Source organism: Gorilla gorilla, chromosome 2, assembly GCF_029281585.2.
Source record: "Gorilla gorilla gorilla isolate KB3781 chromosome 2, NHGRI_mGorGor1-v2.1_pri, whole genome shotgun sequence".
Lineage (NCBI taxonomy): Eukaryota > Metazoa > Chordata > Mammalia > Primates > Hominidae > Gorilla > Gorilla gorilla.
The window spans coordinates 49797435-49822509 of NC_086017.1; the positions used below are offsets into that span (position 1 = coordinate 49797435).

Here is a 25075-nt window from a genome sequence, read left to right on the forward strand (position 1 = left end):
CACTTCCAATAAAATGCTTCTCACATAATGTCTCATGGGTGCTCAGATAAATAAATGTGGTCAGCACGCTGCTTTTCTTTTTGTCACCTGGCAAAACTTTAAAGGGACACATCCCCTTTGTGTTTTAAGAGGTTCTTGCAAGCCAAGTATGGTAAGAGTTTGTTTTGGTTCCTATCTCAGCTGATGTTATCAAACTTGACCGAGTGGGTTGTATGGCCTTATAAATAAAACCCAAAACTCTTTTATAGATGGTTTTATGTCTTCCAGATTTTTGTAAATTGTGCAGTTTACATAAGGCCTGAGGCTGAACTATATGTTTTTATTTTTTGGCCTTTTCAGATAGGAAGGATTTACCCACCTTTGCATTAATTACACTAAGATCTGCAATTATCCTGTGCTCATCCCCAGGTTTTTTGGAAGTTTTCCAAGTCTTTAAATATAATTTTCTTTCTGATTCTTAAAGCATAATAGGAACCTGAGTAATTGTTAGTTTGTTCACCAGTTGATGCTAATGGAGTAGCCATTAAGCATTATTTCAAGCCCTTTATATAAAATGGAAATTTTTAGTAGCTGGTATTGTACCACCTCTTGTTTTATGGTCTCTGCAGCTATAAATTAATGTGAAATCAATTATAATTCAATAGGGACCAGTTTTCAGGCTGTTTCCTATAACATGATAATAACATTTATTTTCATTAAGAAAGCAATCCATGTTCATTGTGAGAAAATTGAAACAATCAATAACTAAAAATTATAAGAAATTCTATTGCCCAGAGATTAGCACTGTGAACATTTGGCATGATTAGTTAATTATTTTCAATTCAAATCACACACACACACACACACACACACACACACACGCATACACATGCACACATACATTTTTTAGAAAAACAAAAAGTTGAGGCAATTTAATATAGTTTTTTAATCTATAATTTTTATTTATAAATATGCTTTGAACATTTTTATGTCAGTGCTGTATCCACTTCATAGCAGTATGGTATTCTATCTTAGAGCTATATAATAGCAAATTTAATCAATGTTTTATTATTAGATATTTTAGTAACTTGAACAATTTTGCTATTGTAAATAACACTAAAATGAATATCGTCATATATATCCTTGATAATTTTTGTTTATTCAAATAAAGTTTATTTTAAAAGGAAGAGAAAATATGTGCAAAAGCAAATTTTTAAAAATTGCATCATACGAAATTTTATCACTCAAAGATAACTGTTGGTAATTTTTTTTGTGATTTTCTTTCAGTATATTTCTATCTATTTATACAAGATTGTACTATTCATACTATATTATTTTACTTCTTATTGAGCCATGACATGCATGTAAATGCATAAATCATAAGTATATAGTGAAATTAATTTTCACAAATTGAACACATCAATGTAACCAGCACCCAGATCAAGAAATGTCACCACTTCCCAAGCCTGGCCCCATCTAGCCACTGCCTTCCAAAGGGTAACCACTACCCTGCTTCTAACATTCTAAACTAGTTTTGCCTGATTTTGAACTTTATACAATTGGGATCATCCATCTGACTTACTTTGCTCGATACAATATACCTATACCGTTATATGTTATTGAAGTTTGTCTGTGTTTATTGCTGTGTAGTGTTCCCGTGGGTGAATATACCATAGTTTGTTTTTCTCTTGATGGACACTTGCATAGACGGTTCATTTGGATCTATTTTAATAGTGTTGCTGTATACTTTCTTGTATTATTGTATTATTTTGGTAAACTATATGCTGCATTTTTCCTCTGACTTTTTACCTTAATATGTCATAAATGCCTTTCTTTTAAATACATTTTATTGACATAAAATATTGTATTGTGTGATTGTACCACAACTTAACCTGTCCTACTTTTGGACTTTCAGTTTATTTACAGTATTTTTCTGTAATAGACAACACTGAGATGAACATCCTGGTACATAAGTCTTTGCACATTTTTTCAATTTCTTGAAGAAGATTCTTACGCAGATTGAAATGGCTGGCTCAGTATTTAAGGATGTTTGATAATTACTGCCAGATTGCCATCTAAACATTTATACTTACTTATAGCCCCTCTACAAATGTATATAAGTACCTGTGTTCCCAGAATCTTATTAAATGAAAAATTGCAACTTAGTGTAATTTGCAGCATTTGGTTATTAATGATATGTGATATTTTATTAAACTATGTGTTGGACATAGATGGTAAATTGCTTTTTCTCTTTAACTTTGTCATTTTATCTTTTAGACAGTTCTATATTTTTCTTGTATTTTATGAGGGTGCTTAATATATTAGGATAATTATCTTCCCTGGTTTTCCCTAGATTTTTGCTTGCATTTTTTTTTCTTTTTTTTTTTTGAGGCAGAGTCTCACTCCATTGCCCAGGCTGGAGTGCAGTGGCGCGATCTCGGCTCACTGCAACCTTCGCCTCCCGGGTTCAAGCGATTCTCCTGCCTAAGCATCCTGAGTACCTGGGACTACAGGTGCCTGCCACCACGCTCGGCTAATTTTTGTATTTTTATTAGAGATGCGGTTTCACCATATTGGCCGGGCTGGTCTTGAACTCCTGACCTCAAGTGATCCACCCACCTTGGCCTCCCAAAGTTCTGGAATTACAAGTGTGAGCCACTGTGCCCGGCCAATTGTTGCTTGCCTTTTAATTTTATCCATATATATATATATATTTTTCGCTATGTGAAACTTTTTTTGCGGTAAAAATTTGGGTGTTACTTTTAGTTTATTTCTTAACTTCTACTGAATCTCAATTCCTTTATGAGAAGACTAATATTGTAAAGATGGCAGTTCTTTCCCAAATCAATTGACAAATTAATCAATAAGAAAATTCATTTGGGTTTTTACTTCTACCTTAGTAAAATGATTTTAAAGTTCACCTGGGGACATAAATGGGCAATGTCAAAAAGTCAGACAGTTTTGAAAAATAAAAATGATGAGACATGATTTGCAATACTAGGTTTTAAAGTATGTTCCTGACCTGAGATCAGCTACTAAGTCACCAGCTTAGAACAGGTCAGGCCAGAAAGTCCTGAGAAAAACTCGTGTGTGTGTGTGTGGTGTGTGTGTGTGTGTGCGCGCACACGCACGCGTATACATGCCTATGTATCTCATCCATGGATCATCCAAGTCGGATAGATTGGTCAATAAATGGTGTTAGGACAGTTGGCCAACCACAGCCAGCTCTGTGAGAATTCTAAGGAGCATGTGTTAGTGACTTAGAGAAACTAAAGTGATAAATGGAAACAAAAAACAAAATGGAAAATGTATTTCAGTAATAAAAGGATATTTGGTGCTATTCTCAGGCAGGAGAGAAATAGAACACCAAGACTAACATCTACTCACTGAATATCAAATATCAAATTGCCAGGACAGAGGCTCTGACATTTTGCATAAGTTGGGTGGCACGCCTGGTCCAATCAGCTGTGCCCCAGAGGTGTGACCCTGTCTGCTCTGGGCCCACTCCTGTGCATAGGTCAGGGGTGAATTTCAGAGAAGGGGCCAGTTCATGGTAGGGTAACACCCTTGAAGGTGAAAGAATGAAGATCAGTGAGCCATACAGCCTAAGCACCACTTGCTGCAAAGAACAGTCACAGTGAAAGTACATCTCTCATTATTAGTGTTGTTGTTTTTGTCCTTTGCAGGCCAAGTTCATTTTATCCCCCGTGCCTTAAATGTGAGAGTCTTAACATTTAGGTTTCTCTATAGTTGTAAGAAATTTCTTTTCAGTTCTAACCTAAACCCACCATGGTCAAAGTGCAAAGCCCCAGCAATAATTACCCTTTATCACTCTTAGGAATTTATAGTTTTATTTTTCTCTTTATATCAGGTGCATTATCACACAGACAAAAATGTACTGTGGGTTTGTGAAAATCCCATTTAAGCATTTGTCCTTGACCCTTCTAGGTACTTTAATAGAATGTCATTTACGTACACATTGACCTTTTATAATGAATCTTCCATTATGTACTAAGTATTCTTGTAATTTCTCTGTTTTTGTTTTTTTTTTTCATTTGCAAGGGTTGTATTAACCAGTACCTGTAGACACATCTGTGTCCTTCCTCATGTTAGTTATTTTAGCCAGGAATAACATAGACAATTCTGCCTTTGTTTTGGTCTCCTAGCTTTAAAGTTGCATCCATCATCAGCTTCTTCTAAAACTCATCTAACTCTGTTGCTTCTTATGATAATTAAATTTGAAAAATAGCTAAATCAATTCAGTAATTATGTTGGAATAGCTACTGGAGTTTGTCATCATTGCTTTGACTTAGTGTAGAGTTTACCAGATAGTCATTTCTTTGGATGTGAAAAGGTAGATGTTATCAAAGAAAGAGGTTTCTGCAGACATATATGTTTGAGAAACACAGAGTTAAGCAAAGGCCAACTGATTCTGATAGACTTCCCAGAAGCTCCAAGAAGCTAATATGTCTTGTGTAAGCCCCATGAAGGCAATACAGTTAGAAGCATTTCTCATATTTATTTCACCTTAGAGTCCCTTTCTCAAACTGCTCGTGGGAACAATAACCTGAGAAACACACTTTAGGGAAGTGGTGATATAATTAAATATTGACATATTAATTTTCTCATTAGTAAATTTAAAAACATATCCTCTCTGTTGTCATGTTGGTTGGCTATAAACCAGAGAAATCAAGGGGTAGGAGCACCGGTCTGGAAGTTAGGAGCACCTGAACTGGCTATGTGTCTTTGGGAAACTGCTTCTCTCTCCTGGGACTGATTGCATTTTCTCATCCTTAAATGAGATTGTCATACCTATGTGACCTCTTATTGATGGACACGAGCCTTCTCCAGCTCTAGGATGCTATTTCATTTGTTGCACAGGGACTCTGATTGTGTTTGTTGCAGAAAAAGGAAGAAGCTTTTACCAATTTAAAGAAAGTTTTCTCAGTCTCTGACTTGTCCATTTCGAGCTATTTTATTTATTTCTTTACAAAAACAAGTCCTGATCTTTTTTTTTTTAGGTTTGATATGATCAAAGCTGTCACTTCAGTCTTTCACTAACTGGGCTCCTTAGAATCTCATTTAGAATTCTCAGAAACCAAAAGCCAGTGAAATAAAGTCAAAGGAACAGAAATGTCACCTTCCAGGAAACTCCAAAATGCCATTAACACCTTTAATGAGGCTTTTTAAAGGAAGAATCAGTCTGCATTTTCAGTGGGCCCTCTAGTCTGTTTCTTTTTGCTCATCAGGAAGCTAGAAGATGGCAGCCCATGAGCTTCTTCCCTTGCCTTTGCAGTCTGTGGGTAGGATGTTACTTCTAATTGACTTAACTGAAACCTAGTGCAAGTACATTAGGTTTCTTCCTGCCCTCAACCCTAACACCACTTGGGCAAAGTGGACTGACAATTTACTTTTGAGAAATAGCATTAATGGAGTGAAAAATAAAATTTATTAAAAAAATAGTTGGAATTCCTGTTGTGATTTGTTGGTTAAATCTTGAGATTGGTTCGCATTATGCAGTCATAAGGTTTTAAATCATCTAGCAAAAGATTTCTGGGGATTGAGCTGTTCCTTTCTCTATGTTTACTACCATTATTTGGAAATGAAAAGGGCAGATAACCTTCTTTTAAATAGCAACCATGCTTGGGGTCTCCTATTCTTAATCATTACAGGCTAGAAAAAGGGGGCAGGGAACTCAGGACATCAGATTTTAAAACCTGAGGTTTTAAAACTAGAAAGCATTTACATGATATTAAGGCAGAGACTCTGAGTCAGACCAAGACACAGTCAAATCCCAGGTTGCCATTTTCTTAGACATAATATATATTGACCTGTTTTCTCATTTGTAAATGGTGGTGGTAGTGGCTGTCAATAGGATTTTATGGGAATGTATAAATTTACATATACATTTATAAATGTAGTTTATATGTATGTATAAACTAGAGCATCTGGAACATAGTAGATATCCAGTCAAATAGTGATCTATTATAATCATTATTGTTATTTTTATTGTAAATAATAAGCATATTCCTTGAACAATGCTTCAAGTATTTGCTTTAGTTATGATTTTTATAGATTATTTTTATTTAGTTTTAGGTTTATTTTATGCTTATGAAAGATACCTTAAGGACAATAGTATGCATGACTTCAACCTTTTAATAACAAGATGAAGCAGCAGCAGCAATATTGTGTCTCTCTAATGAGATGGAATATTACTGATAGCTCTGAAGCCCCTATGTGATTATTCCCAATGAAATCCTCTCTCCTCTCCTTAGAAGTACCACATTCCACTTTGGTTTTACCACACTTACTCCTAGACAATAATTTTTTGACATTCTACGTTTTTGACCCTTATGATCTAAAAAAAAAAATACTGGTATGCATGCTGTACATGTATTCCGTACATGTGGTGTGCTTCTCTGTCTCAACATTATGTTAAGATTTATCCCTGTTGATGAATGTACCTATTGTATGTTCTTTGCCACTGTGGTAGAATATTCTATTGTATAAAACAAATATGCCCTATTTTTTAAATCATTCCTCCTATTTGTGAATGTTTAGTGTTTTTCCAGTCTTATTTATTTATTTATTTATTTTTTGCTATTTTGAATGTGACTATTGTTACTATTCTTCTGTTAGGTTAACTATGTGAAATTGCCATTTTTATAGGTCAATGATCCAAACTAAAAATTTAATATGATTCAACCCAATTGATGTCTGGTGTGTATTTTTAAGATTATATCTGAAGCATATACCTAAGTGTGGCAGAAATGCTGATTTATAGGGTATATAAATTTTCAACTTTTAAAATGAAATTTTATTGTATTACAAAGAGATTAAACCAATTTATACCCCCAAATGAAAACTGTCATTGTCCCACTTCCACCAACATTTGATATAAATTTTTATTTTGGTGGATGTAAAATATAGTTTTAATTTGCAGTTCTGTAATTACCATTGAAATTAAGCATTATTCCATATGCTTATTTGCCATTTCTATTTTTTGAGATGGAGTCTCGCTTTGTCACCCAGGCTGGAGTGCACTGGCGCGATCTCAGCTCACTGCAACCTCTGCCTCCCAGGTTCAAACGATTCTCCTGCCTCAGCCTCCCAAGTAGCTGGGACTACAGGCAACCCTCACCATGCCCAGCTAATTTTTGGATCTGTAGTAGACACAGGGTTTCACCATGTTGGCCAGGCTGGTCTTGAACTCCTGATGTCAGGTGATCTGCCCACTTCAGCCTCCCAAAGTGCTGGGATTACAGGCTTGAGCCACTGTGCCCAGCCAACAATTATTTTTAAAAATAGAGTTTCCCATAATTTTTAGGTATATACTGCTTAGAGGTGTTTCCTTACAATATCATCTTTGCTGCTGCTGAGAAAATGGCAAAATAAGATTATTTACATTTTTATCCTTTTGAGGAAGAGAACTTATTGATTTTTAGTTTGTATTTCATAGTCATATGGTTAAAACTTTAAGGGATATATTATACATAGGATTTTTTTAACGTATTATAATTTTTTAATAAATTAACATTTTTATTTTTATAAAATAATTATTTTGTTTGTATTATTTTGCAGTTACATATAATACTTAACATTTAGAACTTCAAAGCACAAAAGTTTAGAACTTTTAGATAATGCCTTTTGGCATTTTGCAGAAATCCATACTAAGCTTATGTATGGTTCACTTTGTTATAAAGAATATTTTTTTCCTTAATTTAAGAATTGGGATGATGAAACTGGCAGATGACCCATTATTTTCTCTTTTTCTCTGTGGCCTTGGTGAGGTCATTTGTAAATATTTGCTGAGTCTGAGTCAAGAGAAAGATACTACCTTACATAAACACTTACATATAAACACTATATTTAACTCTATTTTAATAACAAAATAGCTTGATTTTGTCCATGTAGAGCTTTTATCTTGCTTGTATCATTTTGGTTTCCCAGGTCTTGTTTCATCATCTGTGTTGAGTAACCATGGGGAGGAAGCTGGACCTGTCTGGTTTGACTGATGATGAAACAGAGCATGTTCTTCAGGTGGTTCAAAGAGACTTCAATCTTCGCAAAAAAGAAGAAGAACGACTAAGGTGAGATGCATGTTTTGCTCAGCAGCGTACAGCAAACCACATGTGGACAAGCGTAACAGGTTTCCTGAGGGTATTCCCTCCTGCTAGCCCTGAGTTTGGACACACACTTATGTTTGTCAGAAGAATGTCCTGTCCTTTGTAGAAAGGTTTGCCAGTTTCAGAAATGTCAGTTCAGAAATGTGTTGCTCACGGTCCCAATCAGGGTTTTGTTGGGACTTCTGACCCTGTATGTCATTATTAGCTATAGAATGAGTGGAGCTTGTGGTGAACACGCTGCCTTGAGCTTCCTCTTGGCCTTAGTTTTTTGTTGGCAGGTCTTATTGAAGGATAACCAAAGTGTTAAGTGAACAGTTCTTGTGAGAATGAGTCTCATGCATGTACAATGTTCTGTTTAAACTCTCAGCTACTGTGGCACAGGAAAAGAGCTTTGAAGATCAGATACAAGGAAACTGACCACCAGGCTGGGATGGGATCACCTGGCTTAGCACCACTTCCCTCATTTTATAGAAGAGGAAACTGAAGCCTAAAGAGGTAGTCTCCTGACTCCTCTGAAGTTGATACTTCCCCATGAAAGGCTCTTGGAAATACTATGGCAGGTCAGTTCCAACTATGCCTAAGTTGGAAGAAGTCAGAGTGATAGAAATGAGGTCATGTGTTAGGCCTAATGTATTGAAACTGATGGTAGGTCAGTATTAGTCTCCCTCATCTATAAAACCTATGATTCCTTGGGATTCCATGGGTTTATTCACAGCACCATCTTTTTCCTTAGACACTAAGCAAAAACCTGTTTTGCTCACTTTGATTATCCAACAGCTAGAACAGTGCCTAGCACAGTTTTAAAAAATCAATTAATTATTAATAGATTTCTTGTCTTTCATCAAACAAGTATATATTTAATATATACTATATGTGAGACCAAAAAATGGTGGAAATAAAGATGATTACACTAAGGTGCTTATAGCCTAGTAAGGGACATTACATTGCCAAGAAGTATAAAGTCTGAGGTACTCCAAGATAGAAGGAAAACAATCCCTTTTTGGTGGTAGGAAAGATTTACCAGTTTTAAGGTGAGTGAGAAAGGGCATGAGTAGAGCTTTGGCATAATCCTGAATTTCCATATTTACATATAGAATATAAAAGAGAACAGACTCAAGGATGTCCCCAAGGTTTTTTGGCATAGGAAACTGAAGAATGAAGTTGCATTCACTGAATATGAAGACAGAGGAGCAGGGTATTTGGTAGCCAGGTAAAGTTGAGAGCTCTGTCTCAGGCATCTTCAATTTGAGATGAATATTGGACATCCAAAGGAGATGCCAACTTGGCATTTATGTATTTGCAACTAGGAATCAAGTGGGAGGTCCAAGTTGGAAATTAAAATGTCATGGAAAAGGTCACCAGAACAATAGGAGAGTAGATGGAGCAGGGAAACTAGTACAGTTGCTTGGCAGCGCTAAGACCAACTTGAAGTTTGTGGTCACTATTTTACATTGAGACCAGTTTCTACATGGTAGTGTTTTCCCTGTATCTTTCAGCCTCTTTCCTCTACTGAACCATTGGAAAGAACCATGTCTTGATCAGTTTTGTGCCCCAATCTCTGGACACAGGGCCTGGCACACAGTGGGTGTGCCCTAAAGCTCTGTGGAATGGATGGATACATGTAGATTGATTGTCAATCCATATGACTAACTTCATGTGTAGTTTGAAGAATCCACCTTAATATTTCCTTTAAATCATAAAGACCATCTGTGTGTCATGCTTTATCTCCTGGAAACTCACATATGGATAAGCCAAGACCTTGTTTAATGTCCTTTTCTGACTGTGGAGACTTGCCTTAGCTCCACTGCAGAGTCAGGTGCCAGTCCATGTGGAAGAGCAGCTTTAGGGCTTGGTTTGAGGAGGAAAATTTTAAAGAAAGAGCAGCTGTCACTGTAGTAGACCCAACAAAATGGGCACCATCTATCTCATGAGGACAGGTAGTCTTAGTGGACAGCAGTCAGTAGCCTACTGCAATTCTGTGAAAATGCATGGTTATGGGAACCTGCTTATAATGGAGAAAATGATGCTTGAAATCACCAGTGGCCAAAGAGGAATGACTGCTTGCCATGGCAGCTCTTGTGGCACTGGAACTGGACATTTTTTCTCTGAAGACAGTTGTTACTATTTTCCTCTGCCCATGACCAGTGACATGCCTTGATAGCTACCTAGCAAACTGAGGTGACACTCTGAATGATTCCAGCAAAGAATATTACTGTCGAATAAAAAGAGATTATGACACTGCAAAACCACTGAAATTGCCAAACATTTGCCTCACCTTTTTATATTGCTTGAATTTTGGGTATGTGAAAGAATCTGGGAGGTAGTATTATTGAACTGAACTTTGAAAGTATTTTAGAATTATAGAAAGTATTTTAGAATTATAGAAAGTATTTTCCTTTAATGAATGTATAACTCATAATAGAAGACTTTTTTAAATTTTACAATCTTGAATTAGTTTCCTTTTCCCCCGACCAGCTGTTCTTTATTTACCTAGTTTCTCTGGCTAGGTTTTGTGAGGGTAGGTCTTGAGTGTAGTAGAGCTTATCCAGTGTTTATAATGATCTGTTCTTCAGTTCAGACATTAAGTGTAATAGTAAATAGGAGGTGGGAGTGTGAATTAAGTGTCCTCAGAACACATCATGGTAATGTAAAGAGGGATAATGGGGATGAAGAATTCATGGAAAGAGAACTAAAATGTATAAAGCAGTCAGCGTGAACTGGCACTGCCCTGGGTACTGCACAATTTACCTTATTGATTCCTCACTAAAGTCACTATAATGTTAGCACCAGCTTACATGAAGGCATCCAAGAACAGAGAGATTACAAAGCTTGCTCAGAATCACACAGTTAATTGGAGTAGGGCCAGTATTTTGTTTTCCAGATTCTCTCCATTACATAGACTGGGTTAAACCATTTCAAAACTGTTTTACTCTCCCTCCCTCCTTAAAATAATTCCTTAGCATCATCTAATGTCCAGTAAATTTATCCAGCTATCTTATTTCTACAGTATGTTCAAATCAGAATCCAAACAAGGTCCACTCATTAGTCTGGTCGTTTTGAATCTTAAACCTCTTAATTTTGTCATTATTTCTGAGATAATTCAGAAGGCAAGCATGGTATTTGGTGTCTCTGAGAATATTTTACTTTTTTAGTTTGTCATTTTATGGTTAGGCTGATTAGAGTTGGAGCTTAGTTTTGTTGTAATTTTCTCCCCCTTTAATATGGTCCTTTGATAACAATTTAGATCTTTTCCAAATTCTGCTATTTAAATTTTTAAAAAATTCATAGCTAAGTGTTTTTCTTTGTTTGTTGTTTGTTTGTTTGTTTGTTTGTTTGGAGACAGAGTCTCACTTTGTTGCCCAGGCTGGAGTGCAGTGGCACGATGCAACCTCTGTCTCCCGGGTTCAAGCAATTCTCCTGCCTCGTCCTCTTGAGTAGCTGGGATAACAGGCGCAAGCTGCCACACCTGGCCAATTTTTTGTATGTTAGTAGAGATGAGGTTTCACCATGTTGCCCAGGTGGGTCTCGAACTCCTGAGCTCAGGCAATCTGCCCACCTCGGCCTCCCAAAGTGCTGGGATTACAGCCATGAGCCATTGAGCCTGGTCGTGTTTTTTTTATTTCCCAAAAGCATGTATTTAGAATGGATGTGATATTGTTACCCATATGGAAGGGGCAGTGTGACTGTCCTGGCTCTGGCAGGTAAGTGGAGAAGGACACTGGGGAAAGCTTACAGCCCTCATTCTTTACAGGACCCCTACTATCCCCCACTCTCTGCTACAGCTCACAGTGAGCAGAGGCACATCGTGGTTGGTGTGTAGATATCAGCTGCTGTGTGTAGGTAGTCACAGGCCTCACTATGTAAAGTGATTCTGTCAACCCCATGTCAGTAAGATGAGACACTTTCTCAGCACTGGGGATGTGATGCATTGAATTTTTAATATCGTTAAAGCTATATGTTTATAGCAGGACTGTTGGGGGAAGATAGAGAATTGATAGGCCTGAGAATAGTAGACAGGCAATACCAGATACTGGAGGTGAGGACTTATTTACAAATTCAGTAGAGTAAGTGTTGATTCCATTTCTCCAAGACACACAACAGGATTAACACTATGGATGGAGGATGCTGGAAACAAAAGGCATGGTGACGCCTGCTCCTACCTCCAGGTGCTTTGGGTTTTATCTAGATTACTCAAGTAAATGTGTCAAAAAGTTCATATTGTACTTGGTTAATTTTATTTTCTGTTTTTCTTTTTTATCAGATGATTTCAGGCAAATAGTAAAATTATGCAAATGGTAAAGAAGACCTTATAATGAAAAGCCTAAGTCCTCTGCTCCATATTTAGTTCCTTGTCCTTTAGACCTCCTGGCATGACCTTCATAAATCTAAACATGTGCTTCTGTTGCTATATTTCAATGTATCAGTATTAGACATTCTTTCAGTTTTCTGCTTTGAAATTGGCGACTTAGCTCACTTACTTATATTACCCTTGTCTTTTGTTTCCTGATGATTATATTATTATTTTTGGCTTGGTTTTCTACTGGTCATCTTTCAAACTTAAATAATAGATGGAAACCTCTGAGTCTTGTTCTGTCAACGTTTGCCATTCTTTTTCAGTTCTGACAGTGCAACATTCAAATAGTGTCCCTGTCTTTACCTCTTTACCTCCTTCTGCCCTGTGTCCCAGCTTTCCCTATAATAGCTTTACTCTCATACATACAAGGTTGGGGCATTCACCCGCTGTTCCAAAAACATATTTGAGTCTCCTGTTTTGTTCATAGGATGATTCTAACTGTTGTAGCCCTTTTATAGTTACGGTTGAAAATATTAACATTGTTTACCACTACCTCTCCGTCTTTTTCAGAGCTTTATTGAAGTTAGCAGGTATCTGATTGTTCTTTTCCTTTTCTCTTTACCATTATGAATTAATTATGTTTTTATTTCTTTGCTATTATTGGAAAGTGGTCTTGAGAGGGAGCAGAGGCCATTAAGTGTTTGCTTTGTCTGTCATCTGGAATCTAAATTCCACAATAACTTGCTTACTAGTCAAGGTCATGTGAGGATCCTGGGGAGCGTGCAGAGGTGGAAAGCACTCCCGGTGTGTAGCATATGTGCAGAGCATGCTTTGGGGTCAAACAGATATGGGTATGAGTTCTTCTATCATGATTATCATGATTATGTTGGGCTGTTTGACCTCTGAGCCTCAGAGGTCAAAATGAATCCTCTGGGCTTCATTTTGACCCAAAGCCTGGGTCATTGCTGCACATTAACCATGTCCCATTTGTAGGAAAGTTGACATTTCTGGAAACTTCACCCTGACTTTTCCTTCATCTCTGTTGGTAGAGCCTCTACGGGTGAGGCACCCCATGAAATGGGCTGTGTTCTCCCTGTAACAGCTCTATCCCCAGGTTCTATGATTCCAGGCATTGGTCTTGCCTACTGAGAACATATCTTTTCATGAACTTTCAGGTTTCTACACTTTGCTTTGATTGCCCTCTCTGCTTCTAGTGTTCCTCCCTTTAGGAGAGTATGGCTAAACATACTGAGTGCCTAAACAGAATTCAATGGAAATAATAAATTACCATAACAACACAGTATCTTCAACTTTGTCTATAGCAGTTATGCTTTCCCAGTAATGAAATATATCATCTATGTCATATGACTTTTTCCATACCTTTATTCTCTCAGTTATGTAACTCTTGAGAAATTTTCAAATAGTAGAAAAAAATAACCGGGCACCTATACCACATTTAAGTCCATGATGTTCAAAAGTCTTACCCAACTACCAGATTTCTACTAGTATTTGAGTGGGAGTGTGGGGCCCTCAGCTGGGATCAGTGTGGTATTTATAGCTGCACCAGGTACTGTTGGACAGCTTTTGGACAAGCATGTTTTTGATGACATTGTTCATGGCAGAAATAAAGTCTTGGAGAAGAGAAGAGGCACTGACTGGAGGAAGAAATGCAAAATACAGCTTCCTAGGCTATCAACAGAGTAGCAGGCAGACCATCCAGGTTCAGTGTGATTAGGAGTGGGAGAGGTTAAGACTTGTTTCCCTCTGTTGGACCCCAGTGCTTCCTGTGTGACTCAGATAGAGGAGGCCTGGCATCAATTGGAGTGCATTGGTCTCCCCATGGTAACTCTTGAGTGCCGAACTCCTGAGTACCCCATGGACTGTGTCTGCTTGGGTGTTGGGCATTTGGTTTAGTGTTCATCGTCAAAGGCCATGTTCCCTCCTCTCCATCTGCCTTTCTGTGTATCTGGCAGACAAAATTTTAAGAACTTTTTCTTCACATCTACAGTGTAGCATATCATGATGTTTCATCAGTATAAATATATAGATAGATTAAATTATTAAAATAAGTAAATAGACTGTCACCTGTGTGGCAGAGATAAACAGTGCTCACCAAATATCTTATGTGCTCATGCATATTCCCAGTGCCTTCTGCAGTTAGATTGCAGCCATGTGATTAGGTCTGGGTAATCGACAGTGAGAGGAAGGACCTGTATTACTTCCAGGTCGGGGCACTTAAGAGCTGGTGTGACTCTACTACCTCTCCCCTCGCCTTCTGTGGTGTCCTTGGAGGCCTTGTGTGGAAACATGGCACCACATGATGGAGAGAGCCTGATCCCTTTGACACTGGATGGAGAAGAGTTTCTGATGATCAGCAGGAGACTTTGTGTGGGTTTATTGGGTTAAGTCATTGAGGCCTTGGGGTTTATTTCTCACAGCGACATAGCCTAGTATTACTCTAAGTAATAGAGTTTTTGAGAGCTAAAAGAGAGCCAAATATTTATTATGCCCCAACCTTTGACTTGTAGATGAAGAAACACGCTCAGAGGGTGCATGGGCAGTTAGTGGTAGAGTCTGGATGCGACCTGAGTTTCCTGATGCCAGGGCTCCATGTCGTCTGCCATTGGGCCTCTCAGGTAGTAGAAGACACCTGCAGCAAGATATCCAGACCTAAACTGGAATCACAGTTTATGCACTATGATTTTATATCATCAGGAACATTTACAAAGCGGTTTTAAAAATGACTGTTAATTGTACAATCCTCTGGTGTTCAAACTGAGTCTTGGAGTCATTGATGAGATAGCCACAGGCTTTAAAATTTCTCATTTACTATGTGCTTGCCAAAAGCTAGTTAGCATTTGGATAACTTCCAAAGGTTGCTGGTGCTCTAATGGACTTGGTCTGTGGAGTAGCAGGGGTTAGATTGGATGCAATTATTTTCTGTAACTGCGACTGGCGCCTAGGCTGGGCCAGGGGAAGGAAGGGAGAGCAGAGGGCAGTGAGTGTGAGATAGCACTTCCTGCTGTGTCTTTCCCAGGCGCAGCTGCCACAGCCCAGCAGCTATGATGTGTCAGCTCCTCTTCTGGCCTGTGTTAAGGAAGGGGAAATAAACGCTTTTGAGATCTGTTTCTGTTGCCCATAATGGTACCATTACTCACTTGCAGATGTGGCCCACATCTTCCTTGCCACCTCCAGGGGTAATCTTCCACCCCCCCATTGCTCAGGTCTAAGTGTTTTGAGAAAATAAATAAGAGCTGCCAGGGTTTGTTGGAGACCCACTATGAGGAAGCAAAGCCTTTCTCAAAATCTAGAAATAATTTGTGTTTCTAGTCAGTGACACAGAGACTCCTCTGAGGATTAATCACCAGTTCTTAAAGTAGAAAGAACATGGTACTTTAATAAAATGAGTTAGTGATCTTTTTTCATTCAAGATTTATTTTGATTTTAAACAAAAATTTTATTATAAGAACTTAGTAGAAACTCAAAAAGTTTCTATTTCACTTTGTTTTTACTGTCTTTTGTTCTGAACACTTAAATTAAGCTAATGAATTAGCAAATACTTCTGCTTATATCCTTCCCTGAAGCTGGAAGACAGATCACCTTGTCTTTAGAATAAATATGCCTTATGGTTTGTGAAATAACTGTGTGTGCACAGAGTGCATTTGCCTGAGGTCTCCTCAGGGCCTTTTGTAGCTCTTTGATATTTTGCACTAACACTTTGGCATTAACCTGCCCAGTTAATGAATCTGCTGTCTCAGTGGGGATGCTCCAAGGTAGTTCCTTCGATGGGATTGGTAGATCAGGTCACCTGGCAGTGCCCTGAAAAATCAGAGTTGAGAGCAGGTGCATTTAATGGTGCAGTGGGAGGCAGGACACAGCTCTGGTTGAGATCACTTTGTGATGGGGGAAGGCCTAGGAGGAGACAGAACTGGGAGACCTGGGGAGAGAGCCTGGAGACTCATGGAGGGCAGGTGCGCAGGCCGCAGAAAGTAGAGTGGAGAGGATTGATCTTAAAGCTAGAAGGTATCTCACAAGATTATTTTAAAAACTCTTAGTATTGGTATTTTTGTCAATAATGGAAGGCCAATATTAATCCAAAGCTGTTGGGTATTTATTAATTTGCTTCAAAATCATATTTTGAATGTCAGGACCCTTCTGGGCAAATATGAAAGGGGTGAAAGGGCAGTAGGGGACTCACAAATTTAGCAAGGTTATTAGCCCTTGAAGAAGAGTCCAAAAGATGAGCTAAGTCCTATATGAATAATTAGGATGCTATAGACAGTGAGAAATAAAGATATTAAGGCAGACTCATGGGAATACATCTGTCTTAGAGGAGGGGGCTAGGAAAAGGAAAAGACTTCCTGAAGGAGAGGTGTGTTTGATTTGACCCTTGAAGATGGACTGGATTTTTTAGTGGATTGACACATAGATCTGAGCAGCAGGGAGCATCCTGGGTAAAGTAATATGGATAGAAAAGGGAACATGTTTTCACAACCCCAAATCAGGACCTGTGGTAGGGCAGGGGAGGAAGAGACTGTTTTGAAGATAATTCTACTTCACTGTTACTAATAGCATTGAATAGAGTGTGCGGTTCCAGGAATATCATCTCCCTTTATCCCAACAATCCTGGGAAAAGCACGTTCTTTTTTTTTTTTTTTTTTTTTGTTTTGAGACAGAGTCTCACTCTGTCACCCAGGCTGGAGTGCAGTGGTAGATCTCGGCTCACTGCAACCTCTGCTTCCCGGGTTCAAGCGATTCTCCTGCCTTAGCCTCCTGAGTAACTGGGATTACAGGTGTGTGCCACCACACCCCGCTAATTTTTGTATTTTTAGGAGAGATGGGATTTCATCATATTGGTCAGGCTGGTCTTGAACTCCTGACCTTGTGATCCACCCACCTCTGTCTCCCAAAGTGCTGGGATTACAGGCCTGAGCCACCATGCCCGGCCGCATATTCTTATCTGTTTACAAAATGGGAGAACCGAGGCTCTAAAACCGTGTTAAATAATTTGCTCAAGTTGTACAGAGTAAGAAGTGAATTCAAACTCAGGCAGAGCAGCCCTAGAGTGAGACCAGTACCAGGGCAGTACACTGCCCTTGGTACTGAAAACAAGGACATTCAGGTGCCGTGGGATAGAATAGATGAAATTAGGACCATCTTGGAAAATCTGGCACCTGTGCTTGCTAAAACTTGGGATGTGTTCAGGGATGGGAAAGTGGTAGGGTTTAAGTCAGTATATGAGAAGTGTGCAGTTGGGACAGTACAGTAGCCAACTAGCCACATGTGGCATTAAGCACTTTGAATAGTCTTATCCAAATTGGGGTGTAGTCTAAGTGTGAAATAAATGCTAGATTTCAAAGATCAAGTATAAAAAATTTAAAATAGCTTAATTTTTATATTGATTGCACATTGAAATGTTTCTAAAATTACATCTTAAATATATTTTTAAAGTTAATTTCACTTTTTTTTACTTTTTAAAATGTGGCTACTAGAAAGTTTTAAATTATGTATATGGCTCACATTATATTTTTATTGGACAGTGCTGGTCTGAAATGCAAGATTAAGCAGTTTGGGATTTATTAAACCAAAAAGTAAGCTTTGTTTCCCAATTTTGTTTAGGATTATTCCTTCTTTATATGTAGTTTTTAGGTATCTGTAAGAGCCAGCTAAAGTTTTAGCTAATTAGTCAGATATTGGCCTTTGCTATCAAATATTGTTGTCTCTGTCACGTGAAGGTGGTCTCTGGGTCATGCCTCAGTGTTGGGTTTATTACACAGTTTAAAAAAAAGCATACTGTGTCCATGCCATATTCATGACAAAGAGTTTATGCATCTCAGGACAGAATGAACTCTTTCATGTTTCCCTGAAGTTAATGGTTGACCAAATACTTCATGACCTTTGAAATAACACATGGCTTTAGAATGGCCCACTATTCAAAATTTATATCACATCTTTGGCGCCGTAAAGTTACCAGACATTCACCCGTGGGGTCTGCCTTTGGAAATGGTCAGAAGAGTTTGATGTTACAAGTGTGCTTGTAATGTAGAAAAAAGGGAATCAAGCTGATGCTCTTATTTGCTTTTTAACTTGTGGTCCTTCAAAGATGTACAGTTACTAATTTGGAGATTCGAATATGTTCTCCCCATAATCCCACTTTCTTTAATAACAATTTTCTACTAGGTTGCTTTTATGGCTCCAAGTTCCTGATCTTATTTACTTTTCCACTGCAAATGTCAGAGACTCAGCTTCTGGGCCCTGATAAAGCTTTTGTGGCCTTAATTCTTGGCCTGACCTTCATTTCTTAGACCTCTGGCTGTGGAAAGCATTTCTTTGGCATTACATGTACATAGAATTCAGGACTTGAAAGGGAGCAAGGAGGAAAGTTTCCACAGCAATTTGAAAAAGTAGCTTTTCTCACTTACAGTAATTCAGGAATGTAGAAAATCCTTTAGCCAGAAATGGCCTGAAAACGCAGAGGAGGTAAGCACAATGAACAGCCTGGAAATCAGAGTTTCTTCCTCTCTCTGTGCTGTGCTGGTGGCGTGACAACTTACTTGTTCTCACAGGCTCCTTCAGTGCCTGGGGGCAGTTTCCTGCCTCAGGGTTAAAGGGCTGCCTTCCCCTCCTTACTTAGCTTCTGAAGCCAACAGGTCCACCTCCTGGTCCGTTTCTGAACCTGATACCTGCAGAAGGAAATTCATCAACAACCTCTCCCTGACTGTCAGGGTGACTTATAATGAGCTTCTTCTCCTTCTCCCAGATGGGGAGATTCCTGTCCCAGCCCAAAGACTTTTTTGGCTGGAAACCAGGTTGAGGCCTTAAATTGCCAGGAGAGCCAGCCTCCCTGGCCTGGTCCCAGCCCTCTGTGCTCACCTTCCCCCTGCTGGTCTGACTTACAGGCTCCCATTTTGTGTCAGCTTCTCCTCTATCGGTGGGTGTGGGCCTAAGACTTAGGACCCCTTCCCTGGCTAATTCTTATAACTCAGGCTGGAAGAGACTAGCTCCTGCATACCCAGCTGGATCTGGCTCTCCAGATATGGTGATGTGCCCAGTAGGTTGGCAGGCTGTTTGGTTCTGACCACCTCTGGAATTAGTACTAGAATAATACGAAAACAGAAGACACCAAATAATTCAGTGATAAAAAGTTACCAAAACTGCTAAATGTAGTACCTAATCAATTATGGTCAAAGTCTTCCACTGATGCTGGAAAAATTATCTTAGCTGCTCCAATCAAAATTCAAATATATCCAACAAAATCTCTTCCAAATCTTAAGCAAAATCCTTTAAAACCAGAAACTTTAGAAGGAATAAGATGTATAGTTTTAGACTATATAAAAGAAGCTTGATTATTCCCTGTACAACCCCATGTAACACTTCAGTCCTTCATATAAGAAAACCAAATGGTAGAGGATGGAGGTTTGTGTGAGAACTTAGAGAAATTAATGATATTCCTCATCATCTGTTAGTGCCAAACCCCCATACATTGTTGACTGTAATATCAACTAAAGGTAAATTCTTGGGTGGGCATAGTGGCTCATGCCTGTAATCCCAACACTTTGAGAGGCTGAGGCAGGCAGATCACCTGAGGTCAAGAGTTCGAGACCAGCCTGGGCAATATGGCAAAACCCTGTCTCTACTAAAAATTCAAAAATTAACTAGGTGTGGTGGCATGCACCTGTGATTCCAGCTACTCGGGAGGCCGAGACAGGAGAATCACTTGAACCCAGGAGGCGGAGGTTGCAGTAAGCTGAGATTGCACCACTGCACTCCAGCCTGGGTGACAGAGCAAGACTCCATCTTAAAAAAAATTATTTACTCTGATAAATTTATATAATACATTCTTCAATATTCCTGTAGATAAAGACGATTTCTCTTTTCCTTCACTTGGGAAGACAGAAAATACACATGGAGAGTCATGCCTCAGGGATACACTGAGAGCCTTACTTATTTTTCACAAATATTAAAAGGTCTCTCAGATGTTGACTTCTGTAAGAAATCTATTTTAATGCAATACATAGATGATTTGCTTCTCTGCTTAGAGGATAGGCAAACCTCTGTAGAGGATGAGATTCACTTGTTATAACCATTAGCTCTAAAGGGACACAAGGCCTCAAAACAAAACACATTAGTTTTGTCACACAAAGATATTTGGGTAATTTAATATCAAAGGAAGGTCTTTTCATCCACCTAAACAGTATATTGGCCTTCCCTGACCCCCAAAACTATAAAACAACTAAAAAGATTTCTGGGGTGACAAGATACTATCAGAATTAAATTTCAAACTTCTGCCTAAAAACTCAGCTTTTATATACTCTTCTGAACAAGATAAACTAGACCCCCTGAAATGGACTAAGAAAAATCAGTTAACATTGAAAGAAGTTAAAAAAAGCTTTATAAATGCCCCAGCTTTGAGACACCCATGTTATGATATTCCATTTTCATTGTTTGTTCATGAAATCATACAATGCCTTAGGGCAGTCTAACACAAAAACGTGCAGACCAAAACAGACCAGAAGGATACAAGACTCTGTGACTAAAAAATGGCCACCTTGCACGAGGACAATAACTGCTACTGCTCTATTAGTAAGAACAACTGAAGAAATAGTGATGGGCTTTCCCATCACTGTTTTTGTTCCATATTCTATGGAAGCACTTGTGAATTCACACCACACTCAACATTGTTCTATCAGCAGATTAGCTTCTTATGAAATTTCTCTTCTTTCTATACCTCACATTACAATCTCTAGGTGCAGTCATCTATACCCTGCCACTCTTCTGCCTCTACCTTCAGATGAGATGCTGTGTGGTTGCATAATCTTAAGCAACCAGCTTTGCTCTTCTAGAACAGACATACAAGAGATTCCTCTTAGTAACACTGATGTTATGTAGATTACAGATAGATCCTACTAAAATTAAATCTGGAACTTATCGCACAGGTTACAGTACAATATCTTTAACTGAAAAAATAAAACCAGAAGTCACCTTTGCTCAACAAATAAGATGGATAACATTAATTAGGGCCTGTTAACTGACCAAAAAACTCTGCTAATATGCATACAGACAGCAGAGATGCTTTCAGAATAGCTCAAAAATTTTAAGTGCTATAAAACAAAGATCTTCTGATCAATCAATTAAAAAAGATACCTTATTATACAATTGTTAAAAGCCATATTATTACCAAAATGTCTGGTCATTATTAAAATCCCAGTTCATTCCAAATCAGATACTCCAAAAAACAAACAAAACACTAGCCAATAATATAGTCAAAAAAAGCTGCTCTAAATACATCTAAACAATAAAATAAACAATCTATATTAACTTCCATCTATATTAACTTCTAATATCAGTGACCTAAAGAACATTAAATTTGACATGAAACTTTTTAAGTATAGAACTCCAAAATCCAAGCAAGCAAGCAAAAAACTAAACAGAAGGAGGAACATATTCTCCCAAAGATGAGGTATATGGGCCAATGCACCTATACTTCCTGCTACATTTCAGTCATCATTTGTAAACCTACATATATGACTTAACTCACTGGAGTCCTGATAAAATAGTTGAGAAAAACGGTATTTCTAAAACATTTCTCCAGCCATAGATCATAAGATATATAATGACTATCACATTTGCCCAAAATGTAATAAAAAAATTTATACAGTTCCCAAAGACATTTTCCCCTTCCTAAAGGCCCCTTTGCAGCATGACACTTAGATTTTATTCAGCTACCACCATCACAAGAATGCAAATGTGTTCTAATGGTGATTTACATATTTTGTCATTGGATCATAACATTTCTACATGGAAGAACAAAGGCCTTAACAGTAAGTAAAATTATCTTTAAAAAATTATTCTAACTCGAGGAACTCCCTTGGAACTTCTTAGCAACAGAGGCACTTGCTTTACTAGACAGACAATTCAATCAGTACAATCAGTATATAAAATCTGGCTCGTCCGCCAACATATCCATTATACTTATTATCCCCAGTCATCTGGTTAGTAAAAAACACAAACTAAATAATAAAACTCAATTGACAAAATTAACTGAGGCTTTAAAAATTCCTTGGCCAAAAGCTCTTCCATTGATTTTGTATAACCTAAGATCAACCCCTTTTAATAGACATCAGTTGTCTCCATTTAAAATTATAACAGATAAACCTATAAAATTCACTCAAAAAATTATATAGCTCTGATATTAAATGGAGACATATTCAACTATTACAATGGCAGCTAACTAAAAATCATATACTAATAAAAAATTATTTTCATGGTGAGCTTCTGGGAGACAAAAATTTAAAGACCATGAATTTCAACCAAGAGATTGTATTTACTAAAAGCAGTATCTTTTAAAAGACTCTCTCCAACCAAAGTAAAAGGGATCTTATCAGGTAATTCTTACTAGTAACCCTTGCACTGCAAAATTAGAAGACATAGACTCTTAAATTCATATATCTTATCTCCTAAATAGATGATTTCACCAGAAGGTAATCTTCATTATTAGATAGGTCAATGCCAGGCCAAAAAAAAAATGACATCTGAGACAGCCAACCTTCCCAAGACACTAGACCAGGCCCAAATCTAAACAAATCCTTGATATTAATAATCGTTAATAGATGCAAAATATTTTCTTTTATAAGTTCCCATTAAATTTATTTCTTTTCACCCCTCCCCTAATTCTTATGTTTTAATGCTACTATTATCAACTGTTACCTATAACACAATCTCTTCTTACAGTGGGCACAAGACTATGCTAATAGCCAGAAAAAAGACACTTGCTAGTTATGTGGCCCCATGCCCTTTCTAGGGGTTCTGTCCTACCATGATAGACATCTCCTCTCCAAAGACTAAATAAAATATCAAAAATATATCTTTGTTTTTCAAGAACAGTCACCAGTACTTAGAACTGATATGTCTAAAGATAATATATATCACTCATCTATTAATGAAACCTTACAAAATAAGACATTAAAAATTTTTCAATAAAAACCCCAGTTCATTAGCTTTAACAGTGGCACTGCTCCAACTAAGAGGTAAGACAGTAACACTGTCTCAACTAAAAGATAAGACAGCTCAATTCAAGATGATACAACACAAATTATGGACAATTTTATCTGATTTGCTTGCTCCTCTGGTCAGCTTAGTCAGCTTGTCCTTTTATATTGAGAACAACAACAAAAAAATCACACCAAAGATACCTGGCCAACTAACACTAAGAAAATAAAATAGATACCCCCCAAACAGTATATTCATGCCATTATATTACAAAGTACTGATTGACATGCCACTAAATAGACACAATGAACAAGCATTTATTGGCTAGCTCCAAAAAGAACACCTTGGCTGTGTGATACCTATCTATGGCCATAGTTACCATGTTCTTTGGGTTATATTTGGACATAAGCATACCAAAGCATACCATTTCAAACCCCACAAACCTTCCTCATTTGTAATCTTATTGGGTTTATTCTAAACTCAGCTGATTAAATCATTTAGCTTTCATCTTTATGCCACAACTAGATATTAAAAATGTCATTTAACATATAGAGGCCCTAACCAAATATAAAACCGGCCATAAATGATAGCCACATAGATATCTTATTATTAAACAATAAAGTAACTCCTATAAAAAAGGCTATATTACAGAACCATATGACTTTAGACATACAACAGCCCAAGGGAAAACATGCACTATCATAAATTTCAATACCCCAAATCAAATAACATCACTAAATTAATGGCTGATATAAAAACCCAAATAACTAACCATTTAAAGCCAAAACTCTCCCTGAGCAATTGACTAAGTAACTGGTTTAAGTCTTGGGAAACTTGGTGACAAAAGTTATTACTTATTCAAAAATTATAATCATATACTATATTTTATCCTGTTTTTGTCTTCACTTCTACAACATTCATTTACAATAGAGTCAACATACATATGACTAAAAAGAATAACATAATGGTTAGTCAAAAAGATTACATTAATTAAAGATACAGCCACTTAGTCTGACTTATGTAACAAGTCACTTCCTTCATGTTACTTTAAATTCAGCCTGTACTCCATCAACTTTATAACTTATCCAATTATTCATTGCTAGGAACATGACATTCTGGAAATGAGCCTTCATAGCAAAGTGAAACTAAACACAAACATAAAAAGAGTCAAAACTATTGGGTTTATCTAGGATGCTTTCTTTGAAAGAAAATTAAAAAAAATAAAAAATAAATAGGAAAATTTAAAAAAAAAGCTGTTGAAACTTCCAAAACACTTTAAGCCTTGAGAGAGATGTGACTGTGATCTGAGTTACATAACATGTAGTTGCAACTTCTGCTTCTTAGATTATGAATTAACTCTCTCATTGTTCTCATTCTGTAAATGACTAAGAGAGATCAGAGACTAGACCTCCTCCCCTTCAAATCACTGACCTTTATTATAGATTAGCTGCCTTCTTTATTGTCATATGCCTAACTCAGACCACATGATGCCCAAGACCCCAAGTCTGTTACATCTGTAGCATAAAATGCTAAATATACCTTTCCCACGAAAAGATCTTCTTGACCAATCAGATCATTATAACTTAATGTTAAGCCTTATATTAAAAAGTGTTAAGATTCTATTAAACTTTCCAAACTTTATCTATATAAATAACCTCCAAAACTTCTCCACTTTGGATTACTGACT

The 25075-nt window shown here is 37.5% G+C and overlaps 1 protein-coding gene across 2 annotated transcripts in view; it reads left to right on the top strand.

Moving 5' to 3' along the window:
* Positions 1-25075, top strand: part of MYRIP (myosin VIIA and Rab interacting protein) — a 450013-nt gene that overhangs the window by 84601 nt on the left and 340337 nt on the right. For both annotated transcript variants that reach the window (XM_031009332.3, XM_063703711.1), the window contains exon 2: positions 7930-8069. In XM_031009332.3, coding sequence (XP_030865192.3) covers positions 7960-8069 — 110 coding nt within the window. In that variant the 5' untranslated portion in view covers positions 7930-7959. The remainder of the gene's footprint in view (positions 1-7929; positions 8070-25075) is intronic.